General features: G+C 33.5%; 1 protein-coding gene and 1 pseudogene across 5 annotated transcripts in view; one reads left to right on the top strand and one right to left on the bottom strand.

Annotated features, from left to right (window-relative positions):
* The window catches only part of FAM83B (family with sequence similarity 83 member B), a 77,724-nt gene that overhangs the window by 8,352 nt on the left and 49,316 nt on the right, over nucleotides 1-20,056 (bottom strand). For all 5 annotated transcript variants that reach the window (XM_033103533.1, XM_033103532.1, XM_033103530.1 and 2 more), the window contains exons 3-4: nucleotides 6,006-6,170; nucleotides 5,105-5,229 (exon numbers count right to left, since the gene is read on the bottom strand). In XM_033103533.1, the coding sequence (XP_032959424.1) occupies nucleotides 5,105-5,229; nucleotides 6,006-6,170 (290 nt within the window). The remainder of the gene's footprint in view (nucleotides 1-5,104; nucleotides 5,230-6,005; nucleotides 6,171-20,056) is intronic.
* Nucleotides 6,445-7,043, top strand: LOC117018228 (transcription initiation factor TFIID subunit 12-like; annotated as a pseudogene).

Here is a 20,056-nt window from a genome sequence, read left to right as displayed (position 1 = left end):
CTTGTTCTTTCGTTGTTTTTGGTTTATGTACCGCATATCAGTGAAATCATGTGGTTCTCTGCTTTTTCTGTCTGACTTATTTAGCTTAGCATTATACTCTCAAGATCCATCCATGTTGTCACAAATGGTCCTATATCATCTTTTCTTACTGCCGAATAGTGTTCCATTGTGTATATATACCACAACTTCTTTATCTATTCATCTATCGAAGGATATTTTGGTTATTTCCATGTCTTGGCCACCGTAAATAAAGCCGGTTTTCTTTTAGTAGCTATTTGTAGTACAGACTTGAAAGATGAGGGACTGCATTTACTATAATGAATAAAGTAGTTGGAATAAGGTAATAAGAGACTAAACTAGAGTAGAAATTGGAATAATGAGTAAAAATGTTGAGACAGTAGCAAGAAGAATCAGAATATCTACTTGCCATAAAAGATGTGTATAGGTTATGAAACAGAAATAACCTACAGGTGTTGTGTTTAGGAATCTGAGAAGATAATGGTACTGGTGAATGTGTGGCAAATGGAAAAGGTTCCACGCTCTGGCTAATTCAGAAAATAATATTGTAGTATCATTTCAGGTACTGAAAAGACATTCAATTGGATATATTCAATTTAGAGATTATTCTCTAGAAACACTGACCATTCCCAGAGATAAAAGAGCTATTTATACTGACATTTAGGTATCTTCCTGTAAAATGTCCAGGATCCCAACTAATCACTCCTTTGTGATCTCAACTGTTGCTAAGCATTTCCCCACACAATTTCCACAAGGTTTATAGTCCCTCATTCTTAACTATCAACATATAGCAAAAGATAGGCAGACATATGAAGTAAGTTTAGAACATAGCTTATAATTTGTAAAATCTTATATGCAAAACAGTAACCAAAACAAACACAAAAAATGCACCTGGAAGGAAGCAGAGAAATTATACAAATAAGAATATGTATAAACACACACACACACACACACACACACACACACACACACACACACACAAATATCCTTAAAGAAATAAAGAAAGAAAGCAATACCTCTATAAAACATGAACAGGTTGCTATGAAAATGGTAGAAGTAGCAGATACTCAAAATATTTGATAGCAAAATATAAAAAGATATAATAGAAAGGTTGGAAGATATAATTGAGAAAATTCCCCAGTCAGTATAATGCCCTCCTGCCCCCTAATCCCTGGATGGAAAAGTGGAGGAAAAAAAATACAATGGAAGCAGAAATCTAGTTAGTAAGAATTCTAGGGAGAGACACTAGAGATAATTGAGAAGAATTTATCAAAGAATAAATAAGAAAACTTCACAGAATTGAAAGACACAGATATTTGGATTGCGCAGAACAACAAAAGAAAAGAGGCCTAGATCTAGGAACATTATAATAAATATGAGAATAGCATGGAATAAAAGGGAAATCCTAGATGCTTACAAAAAGAAAAAGAAAAAAAAATATGTGAAAAGAATGGGATTAACAATTGTTTGAGACTTCTTAATAGCAGTTTTGAATATAGGGCAACACCTTCCAAATTCAGAGGATAATCATTCCACGTAGAGCTCCATCCCCAGTTAAACCATAAATCACCTAAAATTATGAATTTTGGGACTTAAAACAATCCCATGCTGATAGAAAATGTTCTTGAGCAAACTTGGGAGAAAAACCATGAGTTGGAAACAAAAATGAGTTAAAAAATAGGATTAAAAATGGGACTTAAATAACTGTAGCTCAAACTACAAAACAAAGTTGAGGTAAATTTATTGTTGAAAGTCAAGTTAAATAATAAAAACAGAAAACATTCATATGATGAGATTAACTAATAAATACCACTCTGTATAAGTCAAGTGAACTCCCGATTTTAATTACAATTTCAATTAAAATCCATCTAAAATCAAGTAGATCTGAACAAATATGTACACATCTAATGAGTCCTTAAAAGGACTCATTAATTTCAAGTACTAGTTGTAATTTCTGTTCTTAACAAGTTTTCCTTTAGAACTCCAAACTACATTTTCAAAAAAAGGGCCTTTTAGCTTAAAGGGAAAGTTAGCAAATATAACACTTAAAACAAGGCCTAAAATAATAGTTAACATTAGGGACTTTGGATGCATTAACTGTAAGTCTCATAACAATGACATGATGTAGTTCTACGATTACCCTTGTCTTACAGAGAAGCAAACTAAAGTGCCACTAAATTAAGTAACTTGTCCACAGCTTTCCACTTTAACATGTTGCTCCTTCTTGTGGACCTGAGGCAGGTTTCCCCTCATACTGTCCTGTTTATATGCACAACTCTCCTGGCTTCTTCTTCCCACAGTCTGCAGTAATGAGTCCACTTTGCCCAGGTGACCTAGCAGTACACATGTGTTTATTGGTACTTTCATCTGCCTGTTGATCTAGCCTCACTGTGTATCCCATTCAGGGCTGATGACTGCAATGTATAAGAGAGTATTCCAGCAGCATTTATATGAGGTGTGATCAAACAGTACAATGAATGTTTAAATTAAAAAAATATATATTACAGTAAAAGATGCATTGCCATTCATCTCCCTCAAAATACTCCCCCTTGCTTCGAACACACTTATCCCATTGTTTCTGCCACTTTCTGAAGCAGTCCTGGAAGTTACTTTTATGAGTGTCTTTAGTTGCGCTGTTGTGGCTGCCTCCATGTCCTGAACTAATTCAAAACGCTTACCTTTCAGTATCATTTTGACTTTGGGGAACAGCCAGAAGTCACATGGTGCCATATCTGGTGAATAAGGTGGATGAGGACACACGGTAATGTTTTTATTTGGCAGAAATTGCAGTACTAGAAGCGATGTATGACACGGAGCCTTTCCATTGTGATCACAAAATATGGTGAATGCAGCTGCCGAGTGCCATCCAACAGAAAGGCCGGGATTTGCAACATGGGAAGCGATGCATCGAACCTTAGTAACAGTGTGTGACAAGTTTCCACTTGTTTAGTGCAGTCAGTCCAGTAAGCTATGGTTGAGAGAAGGTGTTTTTAAAGTGTACCATAAATCATCTTCCATCATGACAATGCTCTGGGTCACACATCGCTTCTGGTATGGCAATTTCTGTCAAATAAAAACATTACAGTGTGTCCTCATCCACTTTATTCACTGAATCTGGTACCCTGCGACTTACGGCTCTTCCCCAAAGTCAAAATGATTCAGAACATCGAGGTAGCCACAGCAGCGCAACTAAAGACAGTCACAAAAGAGGACTTCCAGAACTGCTTCAGAAAGTGGCAAGAATGATGGGATAAGTATTTTCAAAGTGAGAGGGAATATTTTGAGGGGGATTAATGGCAATATATTTTACTGTAATAACTTTTTTTAAAATTTAAACATTCACCATATTTTTTGATCACACCTCATACTCTGGAACCAGCCAGACCCGGACTGGGCTGCCAGTCAGTCCTGAACTGCCTCTAGACCTTACCTGTGGAGTTTTAGACAAGTCACTTAACCTTCTAGAACTTCAGTGTCAGCATTTATAAAATGTAGATGAAAACAACTGCTTTGCAGATAAGTTATAAGGACTGGGGATGAAATATATGAAAGAGCTAAGCTAGAACAGAGTAGATACATCACCAGTGGAAGCCTCAAAAGATGCCAGGGAGTAGAATCTCGGGCTGAGTAACCTTGCCTAGTGTTTACCATGGCATTTTTAATAGCCAGACTGTTAAACTCATTTCTTGGTCGTACTACAGTGACCACATAATTATCAGACACTTAATAATAATGAAATAAGAAAAATTTGTTTGACACGTTCTTCAAAATGATAAATAGCTTTAATTTTTATGAATTGTTATTATGTCCATACTATATACTGTTTTCATAAGAAGCAAAAACATTTTTTGTATTATAGAGCTGAAGGGAATCTGAGATATTAGTCAACCCTCTCATTTTGGGGATGAAGAACTTGAAGCCCAAGGAACTTATATGATTTGCCTAACATCTTAATGTTTTTTAGAGGCACGGACAGAATTGAAACCCAAGTCTCTAAGCTTCCATGCAAAAGTTCTTTTTTGTTTATATTTAAGAAATTAAACAGATTACTTGAAACTGTGAAATTAATAAGTTCTGTAAATGATTGATAATGGTGCAGGTAAACATGAACTAGGATATTATCAAAAAGATAAGAAATATCAAGTGTTGGCAAGGGTGTGGAGAAAGGGAACACAAGTGCACTATTGGTGGGAATACAAATTAGTGCAGCCACTATGGAAACAGTATGGAGGTTCCTCAAAAAGTTAAAAATAGAAGTTACCGTATGACCCAGCAATTCTACTTCTGGTTAGTTATCAGAAGAAACTGAACACTAACTTGAAAAAAATATATGAGCCCCCATGTTCACTGTAGCATTATTTATAAAAGCCAAGATATGGAGACAACGTAAGTGTCCACCAGTAGATGAATGGATAAAGAAGATGTGAGATACACACACACACACACACACACACACACACACACACACAGGAATACTATTCAGCCATAAAAAAAAAAAAAATGAAATTTTGCCCTTTGCAAAAAGATGGATGGCCCTTGAGGTCATTATGCTAAGTGAAATAAGTCATAAAGACAGACAAATATTATATGTTCTCACTTATATTTGAAATCTAAAAAAACAAAACAATACAAAAAAAAATGAAACAAGTTTGTAAATACACCGAACAGACTAGTGGTTGCCAGGGGGTACAAGGTGGTTGAAATGGGTGAAGGGGGGTCAAAATGCACAAAATTACAGTTATACATTAATAAGTCCTGGGGATGTAATATACAGTATGGTGACTATTGTTAATAATACTGCATTGTATATTTAAAAGTTGCTAAGAACGTATATCTTAAAAGTCCTCATCACAAGAGAAAACATTTTATAACTATGTATGGTGATGGATGCTAATCAGTCTTATTGTGGTGATCATTTCATAATATATACAAATATCAAATTATCATGCTGTATACCTGAAACTAATATAATGTTATATGTCAATTATACCTGAGTAAAATATAACAAAATAGATTACACTGAAATTTGAAACTAATACATTCTATAAATGATTGATAATGTTGGACGTAAACACAATAATCTTACCTGTAAGAACCATACATAACTTTATGGCAGTCAATTAACAAAAATTTCTGTTCCAATTTTCCATGAAATTTTGCTCCTGTTTTTGAAAGATAATCTTGGCCTTTTACAGTCCGCACTCGAATATTCTAGAATTATATGTAAATATAAAGTAAAAATTAAGGCTAGAAAGAGGATATTTTTTAAAGAAAAATATGTCAGTAGAAAGATATAGCACCAAAAAAAGTATACTTGAAATGATTTTTTAAACACTTTAAAACAAAAATAAAGTGAAAAAAAACTTTAAAACGTTACCCCAAAAATGAATACTCTAGGAAAATAGTCACTTAAAATATGCATTTTCAACATAACATAAATAGGAGATATTCCTTTACATTTACTCAGGATGGTTTCATAAATAACTTAGGGTCCTATTGCAAGAGATCTTCTCAGATTACAGTTATATGATGTCAAAATAACTAAAATTAAAATGCACCCTCCTTTTAAAAAGTGAAATGTAACTGAAAACACTATGCCAAATGATTGTGATAAGTAACATCTGCTGAGTGAAAGAATCACTTGAGTCAATGGTTTCAAGGTTGTGCATACAAAATAGAAGCATTAATTATGACTGGCAGCAAAGTAAACTCAGAAGCTTAAGTGCTCCAGAATCAAGAAAAGCACCATATCTATCATGAAGATGTGTGTTTCTGTCCCATTCTGAAAAGTACAAGAAGACACTTTTGTGATCAATCATTATATTGCCTTAAAAAATAATAAATATATATGTATATATATATATTTTATATATACATATATATATTTTCTATTTAACTTTTGGAATAATAATAGCTTAACATTACTTAAATTCAACTGAGATAAAAACAATACACAAAATGCTGAGGGAAAAACATGGGATTCTTACCCTCAGACGTTGAAGTTGACAACCTTGTTTTTCAGTCATATTTAGGAAATGATTAAAGTTGTATTCATCGAGCAAAATGTATACAGATACCCCTCGAGTTGATGCCTCCACTATTTCTTTAAAAATGTCCACATCTGTAAACATATCCATCACTAAAGCAATGACCTGTTAAAGATAAGAACATCAAACAATTTTAGATACCCAAGATACCCAAAAGATCTAGAAATTGCTTGCTTTCAGTAAAAATTATATAAAATAGAAAATTAAATAGATAATACCTATAAATGTATACACACATATTTGTGTTTTCTAAAATAGAAGATAAAAAGTATGTTGAAAATAACCAAATGACTATATGGTTGGACTGGCTGCTGAGATGATCACTTTACTGGGGCAGTCTCTGAATATCATGGGGAGATAGACACTGCTGCCTTTGATTGGCCTTGGTCCTCATACCTCCAAAAAGAAACAGGATCTTGATAAGCTCTATGAGCTGAAATCCAAACCTCAGCAGATTATTATGAACCAGTTTGGCCCCTCAGTCCTAATCAACCTCTACAATTTCTCATCCATAAAATCAGAACCAGACTCCACAAGACTCCATGGCCAATAGCACAACAGTGGTAAAGATACCAGGCACTCTTGGGTGAGGAGGGTGTCTCAGCCCTGAAAACATTCAGATATTGACCAAGAAGAAATTATAAGACTTAGTAAGAGAAGTGGATCCTAATGAGCAATTGGATGAAGAGGTGGAGGAGATGCTGCAGATAGCTGATGATTTTATTGAGAGTGTGGTGACAGCAGCCTGCCAGCTTGCTCGGCATTGCAAGTCCAGCACCTTGGAGGTGAAGGATGTCCAGCTGCATCTAGAGTGCCAGCAGAACATGTGGATCCCTGGATTTGGCTCTGAAGAAATCTGACCCTACAAAACAGCTTGCACTACAGAAGCTCATAAAGAGAATGGCACTGATCTAGAAAACAACCAAGAAATATCACATGAAAAGGTCAGGGAATGAACAGCAATGTATTTGGAGATAGTTGAGTTGAGACCTCAGCCATCTCATCCTTGGATTTCTTTTTTAATGCTTTACAGAGAAATTATATATATATAATAATATGTATTTATATATATATATATTTATATATATGATAATATTTATATATATATAAATGCCAGTTAGAACTACTGGAGCAATTCAAGTGGGAGGTGATGTCCTGGTCCTACCCATCATCAATGATGAAAAAAAGTGATCAGATACTAGATATTCTTCAGCCCAAAGAACTTCTGGATGAATTGAACATGGAGGATGAGAGGAAAAAAAAGGAAAAAGGATGACTCTAACATTTTTAGCCTCACCTACCTAAAGAACCAAGTTGTCCTCAACTGAGAGAGTGAAGAGCAAAGCTGAACTAAATACGAAAAAAAAACCCAAGGTAATCAATGTTTGAGGTGCCTAGATATCCAAGTTGAATGCTGAATAGACAGGTCTAGGACAGAGATATCAATTGGGTGTCCATGGTGTAGAGAGGACAATTAAATTCAAGTCATCAAAGGAGATTGGATAAATAGAAAAGAAGATCAAGAACGGAGCCCAGGGACAAGAGGAGGTACCAGCACAGGAGAATGAGGAAACGAAGAGAAGGTGGCATCTTGGAAGTCAAGTTAAGATAGGATATCAAGAAGGAAGGTGTGCTCAAGAGCATCAAATACTGCTGCTCGGTCAAGAAACATGAAGATTATTGTATAAATTCATTGGCTTTAGTAATATGCAGGTTATTGATGAGTTCCACAAGTGTAGTTTTAGTGGACTGGTGAGAGCAAACTCTTTATTAAAAGAGGTTTAAGAGGGAATGGGGGATAGATACTGGGAACAGCAGGAATAGGAATAGGCAACTCTTTCTGAGTAATCTGGCTACAATAAGAAGCAGGGAAATGGAAAGGTAGCTGTGGGTAACACTGGGTCAAAAGAAGTTGTACATTTCGTTTTGTGTTAAGGTAAGAAAAAGAACAGCATGTCTGTATGCTAATGAAATGTTCCTGCAAACAATGAAAATTAACAATGCAAGAGATGGTGGGTGGCGGAGTGGGGGAGGAGAGAATTTCTGGAGTAGTGTCTTTGAGTAGGCAATAAAAGACAGGATCTAGTGCAAAAGTAAAGTAATTAGAGCACAAAATAAAGACAAGTAAAAGATCATCTATAATATCAAGCCAGAAGGCCAAGTATACATGTGCAGATGCTGGTGGAAGGACAGATATGGTAGTGGGGCTATAGAAGTTCTTTTCTGAAGGCCTCAATTTTCCTCAGTGAACTGGGAAGCAAGGTCTTTAACTGAGAAGAAGGTGGATTACAGAAGACATGTTAGAGGTATGAGGAAAGTGGTATTAAGCAGTCATCTAGGATGGTAGGAAAGGAAATAGACTACAGTAATGTAGTATGATTGCTGGGTAGTAATAAGGATGCATCAGGTCATAGATTTAAAATGAGATGAGTCAATGTGGTTGTGAGTTATTCTCCAACTTTGTTCAGCCAAATGGAGCAGGCAAAAAGTTTCATTTAACCATGGATTTAGTTCTGGCTTTCAGAGTATAACAAAGTGAGAGAAGGAAGCAGAATTGAGGCTTATATAAATGGAGATAAAGAGAGGAAAGAGGATGTCATGGGTAAGAGAAACCACAAAATGAGGGTGGGATCCATGAATCTGAGGTCTTGCTGGGGTTAAAGGACAGCTAAAAATTAAGGAATTGTTTTTAATTATTATGTTGATTGTAACAATAAAAAGACAAGAAAACATAATATTTTAAATATACATATTACTATTACAGATAAAATATGTTATCTTCACATTATAATAGATAAAATTGGCAGTGAACTGATAATTGCTGAAGTTGGCTGATAGTATATGAGGATTCTATTTATTATTCTCCGTGCTTCTGAAAACTTCCATAGTACAAAGTTTAAAAAAAATTAAATAAAGGAATACTGGATACCAGAGGGAATCCAGAGGGAATAGAGGTACCAGAGGGAATAAGGCAGAAATACAAGTACAAGTGGTAGTCAGATGGGGATACTACATGAAATAGGTTCTATAAGACCTGTAGTTATAGGCTATGATGCTATGAAGAAAATGATTGGGTGTCAGTGGCTTATACTGTGTTTCCCTGAAAATAAGACCTAACTGGAAAATAAGCATGATTTTTCAGGATGACATCCCCTGAACATAAGCCTTAATGTGTCTTTTGGAGCAAAACTTAATATAAGACCCGGTCTCATTTTTGGGGAAATACGATATATGTAGGACAAAATCACTGGAGGAGAAAGGGCAAAGGACTGGTCTTTAGAAGGATTTCTTACATGTATATTGAAATTACCAGGAATTTAAACAGGAATATTAAAATGAGTGATAGAGAACAAAAATTGTCAAAAAATGAGAGGAAATGGAATGACCTGGGAATAAACACATGGCTACGACAGCCAGGCTAATGTAACGGATACACTGTAAATATGTCAGAAGGTGAGCAAAGTAATAGGTAATATATTAAATCATTTTATTGACTCTAATAAGATATTAAAACAAAATACTGGACCATGCACAAAGTACACAAGTTGATAACATTCTTCAAACTACCTGTGAAACATACTTGAATTAGATTTTCTCTAGGAAGAACAGTTTCAATCATTCTAGAGTCCTCGTACGATCCTTTTCTTATTTATAAATGGTATGAGGTGCCACAAGAAGGGAGAGCTAGTGGTAATAACCTCATGTATTGTGAATATTCTTTATACCGTCAAATATGTGAAACACCTTCCAATCACATCCACAGTTATTAATAAGTTTACTCTGCATTAATGAATGGTGTGCACACTGAGAGGAAGAAAAGAAAATGTCCACATTACAACCTTATTTTACAAAACAACTTTTAGAAATGTATATCTGCAACAATTTTTTTTTTAACTGGAAAGGAATTTTTAAAATAAAGACACATTTTAAAATACAGAAACATGGTGTTCTTTAAGACATTATCAGCACAGCTAAAGAATTTATTTTTAATTTGCCAGGTAGTTTCATATAACAAATTACTTGAAACACTGGAAATGAACAAAACAAGTTACCGGGATAAATAAAGGTTTTTGTTTGCAAAAATTAATGATTCTAGCACACCAAGGGTAGATTAAGCGATAGTCTCTTTTGTGTGACAGATAACAGACACTGGATCTGGATCCAGGAGACTAGATTATGCATCTTTAAGGAGCTCATCTGATGTTAATTGGGTCTGGTAGCTTATCAGGACTCTTGTGCCCTGCACCATCCCTTGATATGTTGAAAAATAATATAAGTCTACAGAAAATTTCAATTATGCCAAGAAAGGCAAAATCAAATGTAACCCTCTCTTTTTTTTTTTAAATGGCGGTTACATTCCTGATAAGGAATAATAATTAGGAATGAGGCATGCCAACCTTGACCTGAAGGTATTATATTCCCAGTTGTCTAAATCACACTGTGCTTTAGAAATAACCACAACGACTCTATATAATCAAATTATATAGAAAAATTATATACCTTATTAGGATAAGGCTTTTCAAAAAGTACACCAATTGATTTTATAAGTCAATACAGAAACCAGTTATATTAAATGGTATTCAATATACTTCCACGACATTATATACTATTTAAATTCTTCTTTTGCTTCTTTATTGATTCCTGTTTTACTCATTTTATAAGTTGAAAAAGTAAATAAATAAATACATTCATCAGCAAAATGAGACTTTAACATTTTAAGAAAGATATTCTGAGTTGTTTTCAAGACCTGAGTGAAACTTCCTATCTTTTAGCAGTTTCTTATCTTTCTCACAGTAGTAAATTTTCCTGAAGTGACTGAGACAGTGGAGATCACATTAAATTAAAATAATATAAAGACAAAGAATTTATGATAAGTTCATATTTATGACACAATTTAAGGCCATTCAGGAGAGTACATAATCAGTTGTTAAGTAATACACTGTTAGAGGGTGGGTGCGCACTAGAATGAAATAGACTAACAGGGCCCATGGAATAACCTTAAATAACGAGTGAAGATTATTTTTAGCCATCCAAGCTGGAACACTAGGATTGTAAAGACACACAGGCAAAGATAAGAAATGAAAATGATAGTACTATTTTAATACATGTTTAAAGAACTAACCGAAAGTTAAACACAAAGATAATTACACTTATAAATATGGGATACATTTAGTTAGGATATACACAGATTATGAAGGATCTTGAAACTGTGACACATATTTAGATTTGATCTAAAAAGCAACATAAACACTGAAAAAGAAAATATCTGGTCAAAATAGTACCTTGGGAAAATGTGTGATAGCAATATTCATATTGAAAATATCTAAATTCTATTAAGTCATATTGACTGATAAAGAATCTAAAGCCCTTTTTATTATTTTTATTGTAATGATCATATTTATGAACATTCTGAAATACCAAAAAAATGCAAGGTAGAAACCCGTGATAAGAAAGATGCAAAGAAGTGAAAATTAATGATAGATTTGATAGAAAATGTTCATCACGATGTTGATATTGAATACTTGCATTTCCTTAGAAATACGCTTTATTATCTTCAGTATTTTAATTTTGAACCTTATATTGTTTATTTCTTTGTAACCAACTAGAATAGAAAGCTATTAGCAATATGCTTTTCTCTGACCTACATAGTCAATGAAATGTAAGTATACTTTGGGTTAATGTTCTGTAGTCAAAGAATGGTCATTATCACCCTCGAAATTGAAAAATTGAATATTATACCTTTTATGCTTCAAAATACTGAGCACCATTTGAAAGAATTCAGACTTCCTTGATAATTGCCTGAATAGATACAGGAGGATTTATTTTTTTCCAACAGATGGAAAGCTAATAAGGAGTTCAAATTAAAAAGAAAAAAAATCAATGGAGCTCTATAATAACTGTATTTATAATAAAATTCAACACAACTAGAGAACATTAAGAATTGAGTAATAGAAATCAAGGGAAATAATCATTCATGTATTTCTGAGTCTGCAAAGCCTGTCAAAAGCAATGTGCTAAATGGATTTCAGAAAAAAGAGAGGCTGATATTACAAATAAGTGCTTTTGGCCCTTATCCTTCAGCAGCCTAAGTAAAAGTATCTATTTGTGTGAAATTTTACATATAATATATGTCTATTATAGTATTATTTATTAAGTTACAGATTTCCATTATGAATACCTTCATTTTTGCAGATATTTAAGTATCTATTAGTATAGACTAATAGCTGTATTGATATATCAACTGATTTTGTCTGCCATAAATTAAGTAATCTTGGGGAAGTCACTGAAATGCTTCTGAGTCTCAGTGACCTCTCTTATATAAGGAATAAACCAGAGAAAACCTTGCAGTTACCAAATTCTGAAATTCTGTGACATTATCTAACCATTCACTCCCAATTATCCAACAATTGGATTAAAACATAACTTGTACTTACTTATCAAAAATCGCACCAAACACGACTTGGAGAGAATGAAAAAAAAATGGATATTGTAATAAAAGTCAACAGGAGATGTAAAGGGAAATGTTTGGTCTGTATTATGGCTACAATATAAATTTCTAGAACTAATAGGGATGTTTGACAACTCTGAAGGAAAACTGCATAAATTATTTCTCACGCTTTTTGCTTTGTATTGTATGATTGAAAGTACTTGTACACCACTTTATGTACTGCATGTGTGTGTCTTCCCAAAATTCGTATGTTGAAATCCTCACCCTCAAGGTGATGGCATTTGGAGGCATGTACTTTGGGAGGGGATTAAGTCATGAGGGTGGAACCCTCATGAATGGGATTCGTGCCCTTATAAGAGAGACCTCAGAGAGCTCTTCCCCCTTCCACCAAGTCACCAGAGTGAGAAGACAGCTGTCTGTGGAAGGGGGTCCCCACCAGACACTGAATCTGCCAGCATCTGGATCTTGGATTCCAGAACTGTGAGAAATAAATGCTTGCTGTTTATGCCACTCAGTCTATGGTATTTTTTATTATAGTAGCCCAATCAGATTAAGGCAACCATAAAATTGTCTTTATCTTTGTCATATTTATGCAAAAATCTCATATTCACTCTGTATAAGAAGGCATCTTTGCTTTTCCAAATTATTTTTACTCTAATACTTCAAGGAATTAGAAGGAAAGAAAGAATGAGGAACAGGCCTAAAAGAAACTGCAAAGAAGAGCCATAGTCCTTCTACTGATTTCACAATTCAATCCTGTTGCATATTCTCATTTCTATAGCGCTTACCAAAAAGGATTTCTCCTGACACTTGGCCTGGCAAAGGTTCCTGACATGGACCCCCAAAGCTAAAGTGTCAGGGGATCTAGACAGAGTAATTAGTTTGCAGTGGAAAAACCAAGCTTACGGCTTCCAGCCTATGTGATCACGGAAAGAGTCCCCCTTACAGAGCCTAAGAAGGAGCTCTGTGGGGAGTTACACTGACAGAGAAGGAGGGAGTACAAAAGCCAACTCTGTTCAGACAGCAAGCAGTTACCGTAACCCTAACTTTGTGTAAAACCCAACCTTTGGTGTGTCAAAGGAATTCTGTTTAAAATAAAGATTTGTGCTCTGTTATCACAGCACTAGAAATGTTAGTCTATTCTGCTGTTACAGAAGAATCAGAGCCACATTTTAGTCAAATTGTGGCAACATTCGTAAAAATGAAAGGAAGTTAAATTTATATATTTACTGAAAATTAAATAATAGACTTTACTAGGAAACTATGAAGTATTCATAATTTTTCAAAGACGAAGTACGTGCTATTTAGTTCACTAATACTTCAGGGTATATATGAGGTCTGACAATTAAGTTCGTGAACTTGTTGCAAGGATGTTGCTAACTTTTTTTTATATCAGAGGAATTATTCATTATGAATTTGTACCAACTGGACAAACAGTTAACCAAGTTTACTATTTGGAAGTGCTGAAAAGGCTGAGTGAAAGCAATTCGTGGTTCTTGCTTCACAACAATGCACCATCTCACACAGCACTGTCTGTGAGTGAGTTTTGAGCCAGTAAACAAACAAATCGGAACACCCTTTCTATTCACCTGATCTGGACCCCCCAATGACTTCTTTCTTTACCCAATGATAAAGGAAATATTGAAAGGAAGACATTTTGATGACATTCAGGACATCAAGAGTAATACGACAACAGCTCCGATGGCCATTCCAGAAAAAGAGTTCCAAAATTGCTTTGAAGGGTGGACTAGGTGCTGGCATCGGTGCATAGCTTCCCAAGGGCAGTACTTCAAAGGTGACCATAGTGATATTCAGCAATGAGGTATGTAGCACTTTTTCTAGGATGAGTTCACGAAATTAGTTGTCCAAGCTCGTATGTATATAGTAGTATAGATATGTAGTAGCATTATCTCTCTAGGAAAGAATTTAATGATATACCGAAATGTAATATGTATGATTTTTTTACTTAATTCTTAACTTTTATTATTAAAATTGTTAAACATACAGAAAAGTTAAAAGAATACAATGAATATTTACACTCACAACAATATTTTAAAATTTTGTCATGTTTGTCTTAATTTTACATAAATGAGATTTGGGATCAAAATTCAGAGTAAAAACTGAGATAAATTTGTCTATGGTTATAATTTTTACCCAGGTTTGGGGAGAAGGATGAGGTACATGCATAAGGCAACTTACTAAAATAGAAGATTTACTTGAGACCAAAAGCCATTAATTAAAAGTAATAAACACTGCATACTTAATTTCTTAATAGCTGGGTTTCTATTAATCTTTCAATTTTGCACTAAAATTCTATGTGCATTTGGTTATTTTCACTGGCAATATTAAAAAGAAAACATTATGGAAAACAGTATTACAGTAAGTATTATTTTAAATCATTAATTTAATTAACCAAGCAAAGCTACTCAAAATTGTGAAAAGAAGTGAAAATACAACAAAATCTAGATTGTTATTGTATTTTAAAATTTTTCTTTGGCTTTTTAATTTTCACTAATTATGAGTATTATAATGGCATTAAGTACATATATAATTTTAATTATTTTAAATTTGGAAGGAAGCCATTGGGAAGGAAATAATTAGGAGTGGATAATTTTTTTTTAATCATTTATGAAAATATTTTTGTGAAAACTTTAGTTCTGGGCAAAACTTTTATGTTAGATTAAAACATATTTGATCTTTCGTAATAAATGCTTTATAATATTGGGTTGGTTAGATATTTCCATAATAACTCTACATAACTTGAGTATATTTACTCTTTTGAGTATACTTAGTATGCTTGAGTATACTTAGCTTCCAGGGTAGGTATAACTGAACTATATCAGGTATTCGATACCTTTTTGTTGAAATGCAGTGGCTACATGGTACCTGTCCTCAAGGAGCACTCTTTATAAGAGATTTGTTCATAGAACTTTATATATCAATATGACACTTTCTGTTATGAAATTCTAACCAAACTACTGAAAGGGAATGATTGCTTCTAAGAATTAATACGTTAGTGTAGCTGGGATATTAGAAACTGGAACATCTACCGTCAGGTAAAGGACGTAGGTGGTTTTAATCCTAATGTACCATAAATGTGTAAGATCCTAAAGTGGATTTTGGTTAATAGAGGTAAAGTTGTAAATAATAATTTGAACGAGAATCAATGGCTGAATGCTAGTGGAGGACAATGAAAGGAGCTAGTCAGTAATCGTTAGGTGTGAGAGACCCAAATTACATGGAGAATTGTTTTACCTTTATAAGACAACTTAAATTCAAAAGTAGTATTTCAGTTTTATATATATAAGGAAGCCCAAAGCAATGTGTTAAACGATGTGGTAAAGGTCGTGTTCTCTGTTTTTTCTATCCATCTAACTCTCCATTCATCCATCCATCCATCCATCCATCCATCCATCCATCCATCCATCCATCCATCCAGGCTTATTTTAACCATTGACACTTGAGCATTTCTCAGCATACAGGAAAAGTTGGGTTGATACCGAAAGCAGAAAATGGAAAAGAGGTGATTCAGTTGATGGAATATTTTAGTGGTGTCAAAATGGAATTGGGTGAGCACAAGAAGAAGAGTTTGCCATTGAATTAGGTTATACAAATGTGTTAAGACTACGAGGAAGAAAAGAATGGGTAATGACTGAAAGAAATATTTTGGTGTGTATGGTATGGTGAAGAGACGAAAGGGAAACAGATTACGAGACTGTCACTGGATGCACTGCGTATACACTTCATGGTTAGAAATAAAGATTTTCACTGGGCGTGTGATCAGTGAGGGCTCAGATTATGGGTTTGCATGGGAATAAAAAAGATTCAGATTAGCTGCTCTGAGTAACACAGTAAGAAATTACCGGGAATTAAAAGAGTTTTGCAGTATAAAGTGAGATCCCAATTGAGGTTATAAGAATGTAACCTTGAAGTTGACATTTTAGCAATTTTTTGAGATATTTTCCAGCAGTGTTCAACAATTGCAAAAAGACATTTATGTAACAATTAGGGGAATTTCAATATTGACCAGATATTTAATAATATTATTTTTTAGGTTTGATAATTTATGTTTTTTAAAAAGCCCTTATTTTTTAGGGAATCATACTGAAACAATTATAGATGAAATCATCTGATGAATGAGATTTTCTTTAACTTAATTCAGCAGCAGTGGTAGAAACGGAGGAATCAAAATTAACCACAAGTTGATTGGAGGAATCAAAATTAACCACAATTATTAAAAGAGGGTGGTGGGTACATAAGAATTCATTACATTATTCTCTCTTCTTTTATATATGTTGGAAAATTTCCATAACAAGTATTCAAGAAACTATCTAGACTTTCATTCCATCCATCTTATTCTTTTTTCTTCTCGTTTTTTAAAATATTTTTATCTTTTTAAGTCATAAGTCATTCTTGCTAATTTTTCCTTTTATTTTTGTACTTATTCTTTCTAAGTCACTTCCACAAATATCTCTCCCTACATATCTATAAGAATCTGGGATTTGCCAATTTCTCGGGTGAACTAAGAAAGGAAAATTAATCTTTCTGAGCCTCAAATTTCTCATCTATAAAATCAAGTAAATAAGTCCTAAGCCATAAGATTCTTGGGAAAATTGAGATGATGTATATCAAGTTATTAGGGAGTGGCACATCGTAAAGGATCAGCATTATAAACACATGGCAAGAGGTCATTAAATAGTTGCTATAATTAACAAAACTGTTGGTGATAACATAGCTTGAAGAATAAACATTTTTGCCATATTTGACCAAAACTTCATAGCCCCCAGTTTAAAGAGAAGGTAAGTGAAGTATTTCACACTTCTCAAGCCATTATTATCTTAATTTACAATGTTGGCCTTAACCAAATATTCCCCAACAACTTAAAGGACAAATACAGTGAAAGACAACAAAACTTTCTATTTCTGCTTTAAGAGGCTGCGTTCTTTACTTGAGCAATAATTGTGTCATTTTAATGTCAACTATAAACAATTAACTTGACATAAAAAAAAATCAAACATACTGCCTGACAAAAATACAAGTACTATTTATTCAATAGTAATTTCTATTTGAATAAAAAACCTAAACATAAAGCTGTTACATGAAAGTCATGAAGTATTACAGTAGAATTTTGTAATTAATGTACTTGTTCCTATGTCTTTACCCTATAATCAAATTATATATATTTAATCTCTTGTTCATTTACTTCTACTACTCCTCTTTTCTTTATTGGATAATTTTCACATTACTAGCTCCTATAAATTGTGTATTACTATTGTGTATTACTTTGATGCCTGAAAATGTAAAGACTGCATTCCTTTGGCGGTAGGGTGCAATCATTCTAAAAGCTAAGAAATAAGGGACATAACTTAATTTTCATTGAACCATCAAGCTAAATTGGAAAACCTTTAGTCACTGTACTTAGAATATTTCCTGAATAATCCCTTCCCCACAGTCTTCAGGTTTCTTCTTTAAATACCTAATGATAGTCATTCTATACAGATAAACAATATATTAATACAAATGTTTTCCAGTTGGGCTATAGTAATGACATAGATTTCATATTTTAGTAACAGCTATTTTATTTTCAAGTCTTCAATATCATGATTAAAATCTCATTAAAATCTTCATTTTCTCTGCAGGGAATTTATAAAATGTAATTTATTTACTTTTCTAAAGTAGGTCATAAGAAGAAACTTGTCAGTGTTCTGGATAGAAAGTCTATTTCTGATTATTACAAACTTTACATCTGAAAATTGAGGTTTTTATCAAAATTGCGATTGTTTTTATCAAAAGCTGAAATAACCACATTTAGTCCAACTATTTTCATTAGGTTAAACCGTATGTTTTATCTGTAAAATTAAGGAAGTTATATGTCCTTATACATCACATGATTGATATTCTATGTAAATGCGTTACATGAAAAATGAAGTATGTTCCATATAAATATATCCTTAAGCAGCCAGTTGAACTGTAAATATCGGGAAAATACTAATTAATGACTAAAGAGAAGCAGAATGAGATGAGGATAAAAAAAGAAGAAAAACTATATACAAATTCTCTTAGAGGGATACAATAAATTTGATTACTATACCAAGTTTATAAAATGGCATTATAAAACTCATTTAAGCTCCAAGTATTTCCAAAGGCCAAATTATGTCACCTTTCTTATATAAGAACACAAATAATATTACAAAGATATTTCCATTGTAAGAAAATTCAAGTTGGAGTTTCAATTTGGGCAAGTGAAATATTTTTGAAACAATTTATGCCTGTAATTTAAGTTTCTTGAGAAATAGATCAAATGGAAAAATTACATCAGATAGGCATTAAAATATTCAGATAATCATAGCAGAGAAACAAATTATCCAAACCATTAAAATGTTAAGCAGTTCAATAAGAAATCTGACCGTAAGCTTTTATTATGGAGCTGATCAAATGCAACTGTAAGTCTGCTAAATGATAAGGGGTCCAAAGTAATTCGTCTTCTGAGAGGACTGTAGGAAAGGTTATGCAAAACACTCTTGTGAATTTAAATATCTGATAAGATGTAACATTTTCAATAACATATTTATTTTTAAATTAAATTACAATTCTGAGCATCCAGAAAAGACTTCCAACCCCACTTCTTCAGACAGGCTAATTATCCAGTTAAAAGATCATCTGTTGTTTATTTTTCAGTTTTTTTTTTTTAGACTGCATATTAGATTGGCCTTTTTTACATTAAACTCAAACTTCTCAAATAAAATCTGGGGATATTTCTTTCTAGTTTAGAATCTGAATCAAAAAATAAATAAGCAAGTGGTTAGCAACATTCTTATGACATTAAAAAAATTACAAAGTATTTTTCTATTATAAACACACACAGAGTTTGTCTGTCTTGTTCTCTCTTCTCCCAGTGGAAAAAAATTACAATAAAACAGGTAGGAAAAACAGCAATAATTTCACAACCAAGGATAATGGCATTTTTCTTTCATTTGGTATATGCATATTTTAAACTGAGATCATCATATTTACATAATGTTATATGCTGTGCATTTATCATTATAGAATAAATGTTTTCCAATTATAAAAACTGTTTTAACATCACATGTTTGGAAGAGCTAGTTTTATAAAGCAGAGTGAAGAATGTAGTCTGGACACAGAAAGACCAGCTAGAAATCTGCTACATTAGTCCAGAAAGAAACCTAACTGGCAAAGGGGATCATATCACTCAGAGTTCTGGTGGGAAAAAGAATTTCCCTAAGAGTTTTCAATGTGGAGAAATTTATGAAAGGAGTATTTACAGAAGTGTGAGCATGGTTAATGGAACCAGCAAGGGAGATAGAACCCTGGCACTTAATCAGGGACTGAGCAAGGAAAACAAAAACAAAACAAAAACAAATACATAGAAAATGAACTTCTTTCTGTGTTCACTGTCCTACTGGCATCTCCCATTAGGCAACCTCCCCCACAATTGGAAGGAGGGCAGCAAGAAAGACCAGGTGATGCAGTCTATTGCATCCTCCTCTGAAGACCAAAGAAGGGCAGAGAGGGTGGAAAATAG

Source organism: Rhinolophus ferrumequinum, chromosome 3, assembly GCF_004115265.2.
Source record: "Rhinolophus ferrumequinum isolate MPI-CBG mRhiFer1 chromosome 3, mRhiFer1_v1.p, whole genome shotgun sequence".
NCBI classification, from domain to species: Eukaryota; Metazoa; Chordata; class Mammalia; order Chiroptera; family Rhinolophidae; genus Rhinolophus; species Rhinolophus ferrumequinum.
This window is presented reverse-complemented; position numbering and strand designations above follow the sequence as displayed.